At 26.6% G+C, this 17,783-nt stretch overlaps 2 protein-coding genes across 3 annotated transcripts; both read left to right on the top strand.

Moving 5' to 3' along the window:
- The first annotated feature begins 12,457 nt into the window (after positions 1-12,457).
- LOC149058631 (uncharacterized) lies at positions 12,458-13,841 on the top strand. Its single transcript, XM_089218947.1, has 5 exons — positions 12,458-12,579; positions 12,818-12,843; positions 13,162-13,259; positions 13,374-13,588; positions 13,696-13,841. The coding sequence occupies exons 2-5, from the start codon at positions 12,822-12,824 to the stop codon at positions 13,823-13,825; spliced, it is 465 nt and encodes a 154-aa protein (XP_089075073.1). The 5' UTR covers positions 12,458-12,579; positions 12,818-12,821; the 3' UTR covers positions 13,826-13,841.
- A 108-nt stretch (positions 13,842-13,949) lies between these two features.
- LOC149058630 (uncharacterized) lies at positions 13,950-17,411 on the top strand. 2 transcript variants are annotated; one of them, XM_089218945.1, is made up of 3 exons: positions 13,950-14,069; positions 16,280-16,398; positions 16,483-17,411. In XM_089218945.1, exons 2-3 carry the CDS (start codon positions 16,308-16,310, stop codon positions 17,376-17,378), a joined length of 987 nt encoding a protein of 328 aa, XP_089075071.1. In that variant the 5' UTR covers positions 13,950-14,069; positions 16,280-16,307; the 3' UTR covers positions 17,379-17,411. The 2 variants fall into 2 exon arrangements, with proteins under 2 accessions (XP_089075071.1, XP_089075072.1); XM_089218946.1 differs by lacking the exon at positions 13,950-14,069 and having other exon boundaries at positions 16,124-16,398.
- The last annotated feature ends 372 nt before the right edge of the window (positions 17,412-17,783 follow it).

Raw genomic sequence — 17,783 nt, 5'->3', positions numbered from 1 at the left:
TTATTTACTGATTGAAGTAAAGAAAAAATGTTCGCGTTTAATAATATTGTAGATAATATTTATACGCGGAAAATGAACGACCATGCAGTAATCGCTAAATAAAAATCGAAATATTATTCGTCCTCGTGCCCGTGAAATAATGACGATAAAATAATCGTTGGAACAATTATTAACTGGTCGAACGACAGGTTTTCCGTCCCCTCTTGTCCGGAAAGTTCTGTACCATGGAGTTGCAGACGTGAGCATTCCAGTGGTATTTGTACACTGTGAAACTCCTTTGGACACGTAGCAGAGTCCTACGAATGCTCAGCAGCCTTAAATAATTGTAATTCAGGTGCTTATATAATATTTTATAATAACATTCCACCAGCGGATAACTTTCACGCCGTACGCAAATACATGTATAAATAAGTTTTTTTATTAGAACCTTTCACTAAATTATAAATAGTTTTCACTGAGAAATATAAAATAATATAGGAAAAAATAATTTAAAAAAACTAATTTTATTTTTTTTTTAATCTAAAAAATATATGTATTATAGTAATTATACTTTTTTAAGTTTTAGTTTTGATGTATAAAATTCAGCGAAAAATATTCTATTACAGTTAGAAAACGAAATCAGCTATGTACACAAATTGTTTGTACAATAATAATAAACATGTGAAAGATGCTATAGGCATTCAAAACATATTATGTATAATTTTTGAAATACGTGGCCTAGTACAGTAGGTTGAATTAACTTTTGTTAAAAGAAAATGAAATAAAGCGTTGTTTTATAGTTATTTCTAAAAACTATTTACTTTTATCAAATATTTTTTATTAAAATTTTGCTTTATGCTGTTCTAAAACTCTATATTTTTTTTATATTTATCAGGTAAATCTCTATCAACTTTTGATTTTCAAATCTATACTTAAAATTTCATAAACGAATAGAGCTATTTTTTTAATGAATTTTCACGTTTAATATTTTTATTTTTCGTTTATCCATTGACTAGGTTTAGCCTCCCAAACTTAATACTAACCTAACTTAATCATCCAATTTTGGGAGGCTATATCGCAATGGATTAACAAAAAATTATAAGTGTTTTATTTTTTTTTTTTTTTGAAATAGAACGATGATGAATCGATATTTATCAAGTAGGCAACATTCTTTGGTAATCTTGAGAAAATAGATTATACTATGATACCTAAGTACAAAAATAGAAAATCTAAATAACTACACTTTTTTGATTTATTTTACTACACAACTGTATACTTTTATGCCATGATGGAAAACTGATTATAATATTATTACGTTATATACGACTACGTTTTTCGGCCATTTCAGCTCTGAATGATGAGTATTTTTTTTTATTAACAAATCGTACCTACCTATTTATTTTCACTATCCGTGATGTTATATATATATCAGGGCTTAAAAACGGTAACCGGTTTGTAACGAAAACCGGTATAAACCCGTATATTTGAAAACCGAAACCCGGTAATCGCTTTTAGTTTTGTAATCCTGGAAGCGGTTATTGTTAATCGGTAATCAAGGTAAATATCTAAATATTAACATCAAAGCGGTTACCTCGTATTTTCAATCCCAGTTTTATAAACAAAACCGAATCCCGACCAAAAAATCAACGGTTTTTTCATGGAATTTATTAATTGAATTATGTCCTGATAACATTATAGTTAAATTTAATTTTCCAGCTATTTTTAAATTTTTTTACACAATTAATATCCGTCGAGTATTGCTTATCTGTTGTGAATATCACATATATTATATAAATAGATATAAGTGTATAACTATATAATATTATAAATACTGTCATAAACTTCGTCGTCGACCTTCGTCCCCGCGCGCTGATTAGTATTGAAATTTATTTATAATTCATATTTTAAATTACTATTACACCCATTATCATACCCATATCTCTAATAAAAATTATTATTTATAAATGAGTTTTTTTACTTACTTAATTAGTATTTTAGATCATTTTTAAGGTCATTTTTTGAAGTTATTAGGGCATTTTTGCATTTTTTTTAGGGAATTTTTGAGTGTTTTTTAGGTCATCAACATCCTAACTCCAGTTATTACCAAAAAGATCTGTGTCAATATTTCACTCTTGGTGTCATCTTGAAAAATTAATTATTTTTTCAGTTTCTTACAATTATAATGTTATAAATAAGAAAATAATTACAATAAAATTTTTTTTTTTATTTTTTAAGATCGCCATTATTTCGATCATATGCTTTAAAGCTTAAAGTTTAAACAGTTTAAACTTCAAAGTAGTTTGAAAAAATAAATATTTAAATTATTGAAGGAAATCCGACCAAATTAAAGCATATTAAGTTTTTGATTATGCATTAAATAATAATACTTTTGTTATCAACCCACGAATGCCCTTAATAAACTGTTTTAAAAATATGATAAAAAACTGAAAAAAATGATTTTTTTAAAACCGGTTTTAACCGGTAACCGATTACTAAAAAATCTTATCAACGGTTTTTAAACGATTAACGGTTATTATAGTGTTTGAAATATCTTTATGGAAACGGTTACCGGTTACCAAAATATCACAATAAAACGATAACCAGTTACCTGTTTTCAAAAATTTTAGGCTCCTGACGGAGCCGATTACCGACTTTATTGATAACGGTTTTAAGCCCTGATATATATAAATATACCATATATTATTCTTATAGAAAAACTGTACTTATTTTGATGTTTGTTTACAATGCTATACGTCACAAAATACTATGTAAGCTGTAGCGATATATAACTAAGAATACGATTTTATGTATAATATATAGAAAATTAAAATTAATTAGCATGATACGAATGATACGTATTTTGTTTTTTTTTCTTTTAGGTACCTAGCTGTTAGTCAATGACAGCCCGATTTTTTGTTATTTTTATTATATTATAATACATTTTCTCAGTTATTTACTGATTGAAGTAAAGAAAAAATGTTCGCGTTTAATAATATTGTAGATAATATTTATACGCGGAAAATGAACGACCATGCAGTAATCGCTAAATAAAAATCGAAATATTATTCGTCCTCGTGCCCGTGAAATAATGACGATAAAATAATCGTTGGAACAATTATTAACTGGTCGAACGACAGGTTTTCCGTCCCCTCTTGTCCGGAAAGTTCTGTACCATGGAGTTGCAGACGTGAGCATTCCAGTGGTATTTGTACACTGTGAAACTCCTTTGGACACGTAGCAGAGTCCTACGAATGCTCAGCAGCCTTAAATAATTGTAATTCAGGTGCTTATATAATATTTTATAATAACATTCCACCAGCGGATAACTTTCACGCCGTACGCAAATACATGTATAAATAAGTTTTTTTATTAGAACCTTTCACTAAATTATAAATAGTTTTCACTGAGAAATATAAAATAATATAGGAAAAAATAATTTAAAAAAACTAATTTTATTTTTTTTTTAATCTAAAAAATATATGTATTATAGTAATTATACTTTTTTAAGTTTTAGTTTTGATGTATAAAATTCAGCGAAAAATATTCTATTACAGTTAGAAAACGAAATCAGCTATGTACACAAATTGTTTGTACAATAATAATAAACATGTGAAAGATGCTATAGGCATTCAAAACATATTATGTATAATTTTTGAAATACGTGGCCTAGTACAGTAGGTTGAATTAACTTTTGTTAAAAGAAAATGAAATAAAGCGTTGTTTTATAGTTATTTCTAAAAACTATTTACTTTTATCAAATATTTTTTATTAAAATTTTGCTTTATGCTGTTCTAAAACTCTATATTTTTTTTTATATTTATCAGGTAAATCTCTATCAACTTTTGATTTTCAAATCTATACTTAAAATTTCATAAACGAATAGAGCTATTTTTTTAATGAATTTTCACGTTTAATATTTTTATTTTTCGTTTATCCATTGACTAGGTTTAGCCTCCCAAACTTAATACTAACCTAACTTAATCATCCAATTTTGGGAGGCTATATCGCAATGGATTAACAAAAAATTATAAGTGTTTTATTTTTTTTTTTTTTGAAATAGAACGATGATGAATCGATATTTATCAAGTAGGCAACATTCTTTGGTAATCTTGAGAAAATAGATTATACTATGATACCTAAGTACAAAAATAGAAAATCTAAATAACTACACTTTTTTGATTTATTTTACTACACAACTGTATACTTTTATGCCATGATGGAAAACTGATTATAATATTATTACGTTATATACGACTACGTTTTTCGGCCATTTCAGCTCTGAATGATGAGTATTTTTTTTTATTAACAAATCGTACCTACCTATTTATTTTCACTATCCGTGATGTTATATATATATCAGGGCTTAAAAACGGTAACCGGTTTGTAACGAAAACCGGTATAAACCCGTATATTTGAGAACCGAAACCCGGTAATCGCTTTTAGTTTTGTAATCCTGGAAGCGGTTATTGTTAATCGGTAATCAAGGTAAATATCTAAATATTAACATCAAAGCGGTTACCTCGTATTTTCAATCCCAGTTTTATAAACAAAACCGAATCCCGACCAAAAAATCAACGGTTTTTTCATGGAATTTATTAATTGAATTATGTCCTGATAACATTATAGTTAAATTTAATTTTCCAGCTATTTTTAAATTTTTTTACACAATTAATATCCGTCGAGTATTGCTTATCTGTTGTGAATATCACATATATTATATAAATAGATATAAGTGTATAACTATATAATATTATAAATACTGTCATAAACTTCGTCGTCGACCTTCGTCCCCGCGCGCTGATTAGTATTGAAATTTATTTATAATTCATATTTTAAATTACTATTACACCCATTATCATACCCATATCTCTAATAAAAATTATTATTTATAAATGAGTTTTTTTACTTACTTAATTAGTATTTTAGATCATTTTTAAGGTCATTTTTTGAAGTTATTAGGGCATTTTTGCATTTTTTTTAGGGAATTTTTGAGTGTTTTTTAGGTCATCAACATCCTAACTCCAGTTATTACCAAAAAGATCTGTGTCAATATTTCACTCTTGGTGTCATCTTGAAAAATTAATTATTTTTTCAGTTTCTTACAATTATAATGTTATAAATAAGAAAATTATTACAATAAAATTTTTTTTTTTATTTATTAAGATCGCCATTATTTCGATCATATGCTTTAAAGCTTAAAGTTTAAACAGTTTAAACTTCAAAGTGGTTTGAAAAAATAAATATTTAAATTATTGAAGGAAATCCGACCAAATTAAAGCATATTAAGTTTTTGATTATGCATTAAATAATAATACTTTTGTTATCAACCCACGAATGCCCTTAATAAACTGTTTTAAAAATATGATAAAAAACTGAAAAAAATGATTTTTTTAAAACCGGTTTTAACCGGTAACCGATTACTAAAAAATCTTATCAACGGTTTTTAAACGATTAACGGTTATTATAGTGTTTGAAATATCTTTATGGAAACGGTTACCGGTTACCAAAATATCACAATAAAACGATAACCAGTTACCTGTTTTCAAAAATTTTAGGCTCCTGACGGAGCCGATTACCGACTTTATTGATAACGGTTTTAAGCCCTGATATATATAAATATACCATATATTATTCTTATAGAAAAACTGTACTTATTTTGATGTTTGTTTACAATGCTATACGTCACAAAATACTATGTAAGCTGTAGCGATATATAACTAAGAATACGATTTTATGTATAATATATAGAAAATTAAAATTAATTAGCATGATACGAATGATACGTATTTTGTTTTTTTTTCTTTTAGGTACCTAGCTGTTAGTCAATGACAGCCCGATTTTTTGTTATTTTTATTATATTATAATACATTTTCTCAGTTATTTACTGATTGAAGTAAAGAAAAAATGTTCGCGTTTAATAATATTGTAGATAATATTTATACGCGGAAAATGAACGACCATGCAGTAATCGCTAAATAAAAATCGAAATATTATTCGTCCTCGTGCCCGTGAAATAATGACGATAAAATAATCGTTGGAACAATTATTAACTGGTCGAACGACAGGTTTTCCGTCCCCTCTTGTCCGGAAAGTTCTGTACCATGGAGTTGCAGACATGAGCATTCCAGTGGTATTTGTACACTGTGAAACTCCTTTGGACACGGAGCAGAGTCCTACGAATGCTCAGCAGCCTTAAATAATTGTAATTCAGGTGCTTATATAATATTTTATAATAACATTCCACCAGCGGATAACTTTCACGCCGTACGCAAATACATGAATAAATAAGTTTTTTTATTAGAACCTTTCACTAAATTATAAATAGTTTTCACTGAGAAATATAAAATAATATAGGAAAAAATAATTTAAAAAAAATAATTTTATTTTTTTTTTTAATCTAAAAAATATATCTATTATAGTAATTATACTTTTTTAAGTTTTAGTTTTGATGTATAAAATTCAGCGAAAAATATTCTATTACAGTTAGAAAACGAAATCAGCTATGTACACAAATTGTTTGTACAATAATAATAAACATGTGAAAGATGCTATAGGCATTCAAAACATATTATGTATAATTTTTGAAATACGTGGCCTAGTACAGTAGGTTGAATTAACTTTTGTTAAAAGAAAATGAAATAAAGCGTTGTTTTAAAGTTATTTCTAAAAACTATTTACTTTTATCAAATATTTTTTATTAAAATTTTGCTTTATGCTGTTCTAAAACTCGATATTTTTTTTATATTTATCAGGTAAATCTCTATCAACTTTTGATTTTCAAATCTATACTTAAAATTTCATAAACGAATAGAGCTATTTTTTTAATGAATTTTCACGTTTAATATTTTTATTTTTCGTTTATCCATTGACTAGGTTTAGCCTCCCAAACTTAATACTAACCTAACTTAATCATCCAATTTTGGGAGGCTATATCGCAATGGATTAACAAAAAATTATAAGTGTTTTATTTTTTTTTTTTTTTGAAATAGAACGATGATGAATCGATATTTATCAAGTAGGCAACATTCTTTGGTAATCTTGAGAAAATAGATTGTACTATGATACCTAAGTACAAAAATAGAAAATCTAAATAACTACACTTTTTTGATTTATTTTACTACACAACTGTATACTTTTATGCCATGATGGAAAACTGATTATAATATTATTACGTTATATACGACTACGTTTTTCGGCCATTTCAGCTCTGAATGATGAGTATTTTTTTTTATTAACAAATCGTACCTACCTATTTATTTTCACTATCCGTGATGTTATATATATATCAGGGCTTAAAAACGGTAACCGGTTTGTAACGAAAACCGGTATAAACCCGTATATTTGAAAACCGAAACCCGGTAATCGCTTTTAGTTTTGTAATCCTGGAAGCGGTTATTGTTAATCGGTAATCAAGGTAAATATCTAAATATTAACATCAAAGCGGTTACCTCGTATTTTCAATCCCAGTTTTATAAACAAAACCGAATCCCGACCAAAAAATCAACGGTTTTTTCATGGAATTTATTAATTGAATTATGTCCTGATAACATTATAGTTAAATTTAATTTTCCAGCTATTTTTAAATTTTTTTACACAATTAATATCCGTCGAGTATTGCTTATCTGTTGTGAATATCACATATATTATATAAATAGATATAAGTGTATAACTATATAATATTATAAATACTGTCATAAACTTCGTCGTCGACCTTCGTCCCCGCGCGCTGATTAGTATTGAAATTTATTTATAATTCATATTTTAAATTACTATTACACCCATTATCATACCCATATCTCTAATAAAAATTATTATTTATAAATGAGTTTTTTTACTTACTTAATTAGTATTTTAGATCATTTTTAAGGTCATTTTTTGAAGTTATTAGGGCATTTTTGCATTTTTTTTAGGGAATTTTTGAGTGTTTTTTAGGTCATCAACATCCTAACTCCAGTTATTACCAAAAAGATCTGTGTCAATATTTCACTCTTGGTGTCATCTTGAAAAATTAATTATTTTTTCAGTTTCTTACAATTATAATGTTATAAATAAGAAAATTATTACAATAAAATTTTTTTTTTTATTTATTAAGATCGCCATTATTTCGATCATATGCTTTAAAGCTTAAAGTTTAAACAGTTTAAACTTCAAAGTGGTTTGAAAAAATAAATATTTAAATTATTGAAGGAAATCCGACCAAATTAAAGCATATTAAGTTTTTGATTATGCATTAAATAATAATACTTTTGTTATCAACCCACGAATGCCCTTAATAAACTGTTTTAAAAATATGATAAAAAACTGAAAAAAATGATTTTTTTAAAACCGGTTTTAACCGGTAACCGATTACTAAAAAATCTTATCAACGGTTTTTAAACGATTAACGGTTATTATAGTGTTTGAAATATCTTTATGGAAACGGTTACCGGTTACCAAAATATCACAATAAAACGATAACCAGTTACCTGTTTTCAAAAATTTTAGGCTCCTGACGGAGCCGATTACCGACTTTATTGATAACGGTTTTAAGCCCTGATATATATAAATATACCATATATTATTCTTATAGAAAAACTGTACTTATTTTGATGTTTGTTTACAATGCTATACGTCACAAAATACTATGTAAGCTGTAGCGATATATAACTAAGAATACGATTTTATGTATAATATATAGAAAATTAAAATTAATTAGCATGATACGAATGATACGTATTTTGTTTTTTTTTCTTTTAGGTACCTAGCTGTTAGTCAATGACAGCCCGATTTTTTGTTATTTTTATTATATTATAATACATTTTCTCAGTTATTTACTGATTGAAGTAAAGAAAAAATGTTCGCGTTTAATAATATTGTAGATAATATTTATACGCGGAAAATGAACGACCATGCAGTAATCGCTAAATAAAAATCGAAATATTATTCGTCCTCGTGCCCGTGAAATAATGATGATAAAATAATCGTTGGAACAATTATTAACTGGTCGAACGACAGGTTTTCCGTCCCCTCTTGTCCGGAAAGTTCTGTACCATGGAGTTGCAGACGTGAGCATTCCAGTGGTATTTGTACACTGTGAAACTCCTTTGGACACGGAGCAGAGTCCTACGAATGCTCAGCAGCCTTAAATAATTGTAATTCAGGTGCTTATATAATATTTTATAATAACATTCCACCAGCGGATAACTTTCACGCCGTACGCAAATACATGTATAAATAAGTTTTTTTATTAGAACCTTTCACTAAATTATAAATAGTTTTCACTGAGAAATATAAAATAATATAGGAAAAAATAATTTAAAAAAACTAATTTTATTTTTTTTTTAATCTAAAAAATATATCTATTATAGTAATTATACTTTTTTAAGTTTTAGTTTTGATGTATAAAATTCAGCGAAAAATATTCTATTACAGTTAGAAAACGAAATCAGCTATGTACACAAATTGTTTGTACAATAATAATAAACATGTGAAAGATGCTATAGGCATTCAAAACATATTATGTATAATTTTTGAAATACGTGGCCTAGTACAGTAGGTTGAATTAACTTTTGTTAAAAGAAAATGAAATAAAGCGTTGTTTTATAGTTATTTCTAAAAACTATTTACTTTTATCAAATATTTTTTATTAAAATTTTGCTTTATGCTGTTCTAAAACTCTATATTTTTTTTATATTTATCAGGTAAATCTCTATCAACTTTTGATTTTCAAATCTATACTTAGAATTTCATAAGCGAATAGAGCTATTTTTTTAATGAATTTTCACGTTTACTATTTTTATTTTTCGTTTATCCATTGACTAGGTTTAGCCTCCCAAACTTAATACTAACCTAACTTAATCATCCAATTTTGGGAGGCTATATCGCAATGGATTAACAAAAAATTATGAGTGTTTTATTTTTTTTGAAATAGAACGATGATGAATCGATATTTATCAAGTAGGCAACATTCTTTGGTAATCTTGAGAAAATAGATTATACTATGATACCTAAGTACAAAAATAGAAAATCTAAATAACTACACTTTTTTGATTTATTTTACTACACAACTGTATACTTTTATGCCATGATGGAAAACTGATTATAATATTATTACGTTATATACGACTACGTTTTTCGGCCATTTCAGCTCTGAATGATGAGTATTTTTTTTTATTAACAAATCGTACCTACCTATTTATTTTCACTGTCCGTGATGTTATATATATATCAGGGCTTAAAACCGGTAACCAATTTGTAACGAAAACCGGTATAAACCCGTATATTTGAGAACCGAAACCCGGTAATCGCTTTTAGTTTTGTAATCCTGGAAGCGGTTATTGTTAATCGGTAATCAAGGTAAATATCTAAATATTAACATCAAAGCGGTTACCTCGTATTTTCAATCCCAGTTTTATAAACAAAACCGAATCCCGACCAATAAATCAACGGTTTTTTCGTGGAATTTATTAATTGAATTATGTCCTGATAACATTATAGTTAAATTTAATTTTCCAGCTATTTTTAAATTTTTTTACACAATTAATATCTGTCGAATATTGCTTATCTGTTATGAATATCACATATATTATATAAATAGATATAAGTGTATAACTATATAATATTATAAATACTGTCATAAACTTCGTCGTCGACCTTCGTCCCCGCGCGCTGATTAGTATTGAAATTTATTTATAATTCATATTTTAAATTACTATTACACCCATTATCATACCCATATCTCTAATAAAAATTATTATTTATAAATGAGTTTTTTTACTTACTTAATTAGTATTTTAGATCATTTTTAAGGTCATTTTTTGAAGTTATTAGGGCATTTTTGCATTTTTTTTAGGGAATTTTTGAGTGTTTTTTAGGTCATCAACATCCTAACTCCAGTTATTACCAAAAAGATCTGTGTCAATATTTCACTCTTGGTGTCATCTTGAAAAATTAATTATTTTTTCAGTTTCTTACAATTATAATGTTATAAATAAGAAAATTATTACAATAAAAATTTTTTTTTTATTTATTAAGATCGCCATTATTTCGATCATATGCTTTAAAGCTTAAAGTTTAAACAGTTTAAACTTCAAAGTAGTTTGAAAAAATAAATATTTAAATTATTGAAGGAAATCCGACCAAATTAAAGCATATTAAGTTTTTGATTATGCATTAAATAATAATACTTTTGTTATCAACCCACGAATGCCCTAAATAAACTGTTTTAAAAATATGATAAAAAACTGAAAAAATGATTTTTTTAAAACCGGTTTTAACCGGTAACCGATTACTAAAAAATCTTATCAACGGTTTTTAAACGATTAACGGTTATTATAGTGTTTGAAATATCTTTATGGAAACGGTTACCGGTTACCAAAATATCACAATTAAACGATAACCAGTTACCTGTTTTCAAAAATTTTAGGCTCCTGACGGAGCCGATTACCGACTTTATTGATAACGGTTTTAAGCCCTGATATATATAAATATACCATATATTATTCTTATAGAAAAACTGTACTTATTTTGATGTTTGTTTACAATGCTATACGTCACAAAATACTATGTAAGCTGTAGCGATATATAACTAAGAATACGATTTTATGTATAATATATAGAAAATTAAAATTAATTAGCATGATACGAATGATACGTATTTTGTTTTTTTTTCTTTTAGGTACCTAGCTGTTAGTCAATGACAGCCCGATTTTTTGTTATTTTTATTACATTATAATACATTTTCTCAGTTATTTACTGATGGAAGTAAAGAAAAAATGTTCGCGTTTAATATAATTGTAGATAATATTTATACGCGGAAAATGAACGACCATGCAGTAATCGCTAAATAAAAATCGAAATATTATTCGTCCTCGTGCCCGTGAAATAATGACGATAAAATAATCGTTGGAACAATTATTAACTGGTCGAACGACAGGTTTTCCGTCCCCTCTTGTCCGGAAAGTTCTGTACCATGGAGTTGCAGACGTGAGCATTCCAGTGGTATTTGTACACTGTGAAACTCCTTTGGACACGGAGCAGAGTCCTACGAATGCTCAGCAGCCTTAAATAATTGTAATTCAGGTGCTTATATAATATTTTATAATAACATTCCACCAGCGGATAACTTTCACGCCGTACGCAAATACATGTATAAATAAGTTTTTTTATAAGAACCTTTCACTAAATTATAAATAGTTTTCACTGAGAAATATAAAATAATATAGGAAAAAATAATTTAAAAAAACTAATTTTATTTTTTTTTTAATCTAAAAAATATATCTATTATAGTAATTATACTTTTTTAAGTTTTAGTTTTGATGTATAAAATTTAGCGAAAAATATTCTATTACAGTTAGAAAACGAAATCAGCTATGTACACAAATTGTTTGTACAATAATAATAAACATGTGAAAGATGCTATAGGCATTCAAAACATATTATGTATAATTTTTGAAATACGTGGCCTAGTACAGTAGGTTGAATTACCTTTTGTTAAAAGAAAATGAAATGAAGCGTTGTTTTATAGTTATTTCTAAAAACTATTTACTTTTATCAAATATTTTTTATTAAAATTTGGCTTTATGCTGTTCTAAAACTCTATATTTTTTTTATATTTATCAGGTAAATCTCTATCAACTTTTGATTTTCAAATCTATACTTAAAATTTCATAAAAGAATAGAGCTATTTTTTTAATGATTTTTCTCGTTTAATATTTTTTATTTTTCGTTAATCCATTGACTAGGTTTAGCCTCCCAAACTTAATACTAACCTAACTTAATCATCCAATTTTGGGAGGCTATATCGCAATGGATTAACAAAAAATTATAAGTGTTTTATTTTTTTTTTTTTTTGAAATAGAACGATGATGAATCGATATTTATCAAGTAGGCAACATTCTTTGGTAATCTTAAAAAAATAGATTATACTATGATACCTAAGTACAAAAATAGAAAATCTAAATAACTACACTTTTTTGATTTATTTTACTACACAACTGTATACTTTTATGCCATGATGGAAAACTGATTATAATATTATTACGTTATATACGACTACGTTTTTCGGCCATTTCAGCTCTGAATGATGAGTATTTTTTTTTATTAACAAATCGTACCTACCTATTTATTTTCACTGTCCGTGATGTTATATATTTAATTAAAATTATATATTTACTTTTATATTATTATATTTTTAATTTTCAGATGGTATGATCGGTAATGATGCTATTCTTGAAATCAAGTGTCCATATATTGCAAAAGATACTAACGATGTAATCGAAGCAGTAATTAATAATAAATTGGTAAATTATTTCATACTAAATATACGTATAATATGTAACATATTAATTACTTATTCATCTAATTTTAAATTTGTCTTAAATTATAAAATATATTTAATTTTTGTTTAATTGTAGTTACAATATTGCACATTATTGCATACAAATAATGGTCAACAGATTGTGCAATTAAAAAGAGACCATAGTTATTATTATCAGGTGATGGGGCAGTTACACATTACAAGGAGACAACTATGCTATTTTGTTATGTATGCAACTAAATGGATACATATAGAAAAAATAATTTATGATGCCGAGTTTTGGGAAACAAAAATGGTTGGAAAACTTACTGCGTAAGTATTATTACAGTTCACTTTTTTTAAATTAAAAAATTAATTTTATACCTACTACAATATTTGTTATGCCAAAAAAAAAATAATCGTATTGAATTATTTTTCAGATTTTATATAGATTGTTTATTGCCAGAAATAGTAGAACCGTTATATGGTAAGCGACTATTAGTGTCAGATATTCGAGAACCATCAAGAATCATTGAAGCTCAACAACTAAAAATAAAAATAAATCAATAAAAAATCTAAAAAAAAATACCTAAATTGAATGTATTAACTTTGATGTATATTGTAAATAATTTTTGTATTCTAAATTGCTATACCTAATTTTTTTTTTAATTTAATATTTTTAAACTGTTTCAGCTTAAAAACTGAAAAATAAATAATAATATATAATATGTATTGGTTTTAGTGCGGTAGTTTTTTTTACAAATATTCGAAAAAAAAATTATGGACAACCTGGTACCAAATTTTCAAATCTTAGGTATAAATACTTAAAATTTTATGAATTTTCAACTATAAAATAATTTTTACTTGTATTTTAAAAAGTAATTAGGTTATAAATATTACTTATTACTTATTTGTTAATACAGTCGAGTCGCGATAACTCGAAGTTGAAAGGGGATAAAAATTCACTTCGAGATATGTATTATTCGAGATATCTAACTAATTTACAGGAGAATAATGTTCTAGGGGAATAAAACACAATTCGAGTTGTCAAGTTTTTCGAGTCATCGAGGTTCGAGTTATCGCGATTCGACTGTAGTAAATAGTAGGTTTCAAATTATTATAAGTAAGATAAGTAGATAGGTAGGACCTTATAAATAATAGATGACCGATGTAGTTTAGGTTACAGTTATAAATTAGATATTATTTACTGTATTGAATATATTTTTTATGAAGTAAGTATTTAATAATGCAATAAATACAAGCTACGTAGGTACGCGCGAATATTAAAATGATTACGGTTCGCCGCGGCGGCAATGCAGCATAATATACGACGTTTATGCACTGTATATTTACTAGATCCGTCATAGACGGAGGTCGATAAAATAATAAACATCGCTCCCGAATGAGCACTATCGTCGGCCGGCAGCCGACAATGTGTAGTGGGCGCGGCTTAAACGTCGTTTCTCTCGGTCGTTGTATGCGTTTCGCTTTCGGTGCGGCGTCCTCTTAAATTATATAGGCTAACACATTACACGTCTACACACCATGTTGCTGCATGAATAATCACTAAACATTTTAAAGAATCAGTGGTGAGATAACTAACTTTTGATCATAATATCGTGGTTCATAAATCATAATTGGTCCATTAAATATACATTTGTATGTGTTTTTATAGTTGTATGTGATATTAAGACTAATAAGACTTTAAGAGAGTTGAGTAACCTTGATTTTAGAGCATTTATTGTAAATAATAAAAATGTACTAACTATTCTCTTATAGTCTTATAAATTGAGAGTATTATATTAATATGAAGACATAGTTATGTAATACCTAATATTATGATTTATAATACATATTCAAATTAAATTAATCATTTGTTTAGCAAAAAAACAATAGTAAACAAAAATATAAAATATAAGTTTAATTTATAATGTTATTTTGAATTACCGCCATAAAAGGGGTATCTAGTAGATCAAGGGAGATCTAAACGCAAAATGGGTAATTTAGATCCCCGGCTAGTATATTGTCAATTAGTTCCCTATGGTTATTTAGATCCCCTGTCAATTAGATCCCTTAGTGTCATTTAGATCATGGGGATCTATTTGGACGGGGATCTAGGTGGCCGTTCACCCATAATAATATGTAATATAGTTTAAAATTAGTTCTAAATTTCGTCACATGGGCGCCACTGGTTAATTAACAGCTGATTTTTATAGTCACTTTGTAAATCAGTCTGGAAGTGGTTTACTATAGGGCGATGTGCAACCTGTATATCTTTAATCGTGGTCATTGCTGTAATTTGTGTTTAAACATGGCTGTCGATATTATCTATAGCCCTGTGATTACCAATTCGTAGTTCATCACAAAAATTAACATAAACAATACTATTTTCGTTTAATAATTTAGGTTATAGGAATTATGTATGATTACAAAATAATTGTATTATGTGGGAAAAATTAATAGGCAATTAAAAAGTAGTCAAATAAATTTTAGAAGTCAATTTTTCAATTGCCAATAGATAGGCAATTTAAAGTCAAAAAACATTATGTTTTCACTATATTTGTAAATCTGTCATGTCCCGATGACAAATAGAATTATAATACATTTATACATTTATGATTTTAAGTTAGTTATTATAATTTAATTCTGGTAAGTTGTAAAATATAAATACATTTAATCAATGATAATATTTAATGTATACCTACTTGTCTATGTATAATGTATATACCCACCTTTTATTTTTGTTATTTTTGTTTAACTATTACATTTTATCAAGGAAAATTACAACACACATAAGTCATTAAGATAAATATCATAATATTTTTGTACAATGTTAGAGCTAAATTATCTTTATAATAAATGATAAATAACCACAAAGACCTACACAAACTTACTTTTGGATAAGTATACACTATGACACTAAGCATAAACTAGGTAAAAAGATAATTATTTTTAACTTTCTAACATAACTAGTTAGTTAATTTTCTAATCCAATGTAATACAAAAATTAATAATTTTTTTTAGATGTAATTTCTCAAATGCAATTAAAGTGATGCAAACCATGTACTTTGTTGACAGTTTAACAAAACAGAAATGTAAACCTCAGCCTCCTACAGTTAAAAATTGGATACTAACTTTGAAAGGTAATTAATTTATAATTATATGAAAACATAAATATATTTATATCATTCAATTTGTTATATACATTTTTGTGTCTATTTTCTCAGGATTTCAAAATGTAGTCAAAGTAATGGATACTAATGGTGTGCATTCTCTACTATTAAGAAACTTCAATCAAGATCCATTGGAGAATATGTTTGGTGCTTTGCGTGCTCTAGGTTACAGGAATAATAATCCTAACTACCAGATGTTTGCAAGTTCATACAGAACTCTGGTCTTGAACAATTTCCTGTCAAGTCACTCGCCTGGCAGCAACTGTGAAGATGACCAAGGTAATAGTAGGCTGATGTCATTTCAAACTTTATTTGAGGCTTACTCAAATGAAATGTTCCAAGCAGAGGTGACGGAACCATTACAAGACAGGGTTTCTGATGGAAAACTGCGAGAAAAACCACAAATAGAAATTACACACACTCAACTTCAACAACAAACCAATACTTATATAGCTGGATACATTTGTAAAAAACTTAATACAGTGTTCCTCAAAGATTGTTCAAAGTGCTTAAAGGAAATCTGCACGTCAACTCCAACAGAACAGCATGATCTTGTTAAAAGCAGGGATTACCAATTAAATGGGAAATTAAATCTTAAATATCCCAATACAACATTTTGTCAACTTGTCCAAAACACTATTGATATTATTTATAAGTTTTTACCAAGTATATGTCATCATTCATTGTTAAAATGTGAATTAGTTAAAATTATCAAAACTACTATTGATACCAACATTGTATCGTGCACAACTCACAAACCAGAATTTGGTAAAATATTTGTAGAATTTGCAATTAAACTTTTTGTCCATAACTGGTGCACACATATCAACCGAATATTAGCTGGAAAGATGTATATCTCTAGTAAAGAAAGTGATCAAATAAAATTATTAGCATCTTTAAGATACAAAAAATTTTCCAAAAGGCCTCAATTTAGAAAAAAATTAAAGTAAGAAATTATAATGTATACAATTAAATTGATTATTATCTCCTAATGTCATAAATTAAAAATGACAAATAATATTTAAATTTTTTAAGTATTCTTGTTTTTATAATTGTTGTTTCAATTAATTTATTACTTATTTTTATAGTATTTATTATTTATATTATGTTGTTCAATATAAGAACAGCGCAAATTGCACAATTAAATGTAAAATCTGTATTGAATTTTATGAATTTAAAATGTATATCATTCAATTAATCATTACCTTTTTTATTGCCATTAAATTTAGTGTTAAATAATATTTAAATTGTTCAGTATTATTCTTGTTTTTTCAAGTTATTTATTATTCATTTTTTATAATATTCATTGTTATTATGATTAAATGTTTTATATTAATAAATTTATTTTATTTATT

The sequence above is a fragment of the Diuraphis noxia genome, unplaced genomic scaffold, assembly GCF_037042655.1.
Source record: "Diuraphis noxia isolate RWA-SAM2 unplaced genomic scaffold, SU_Dnox_SAM2 contig0002, whole genome shotgun sequence".
NCBI lineage: Eukaryota > Metazoa > Arthropoda > Insecta > Hemiptera > Aphididae > Diuraphis > Diuraphis noxia.
This window is presented reverse-complemented; position numbering and strand designations above follow the sequence as displayed.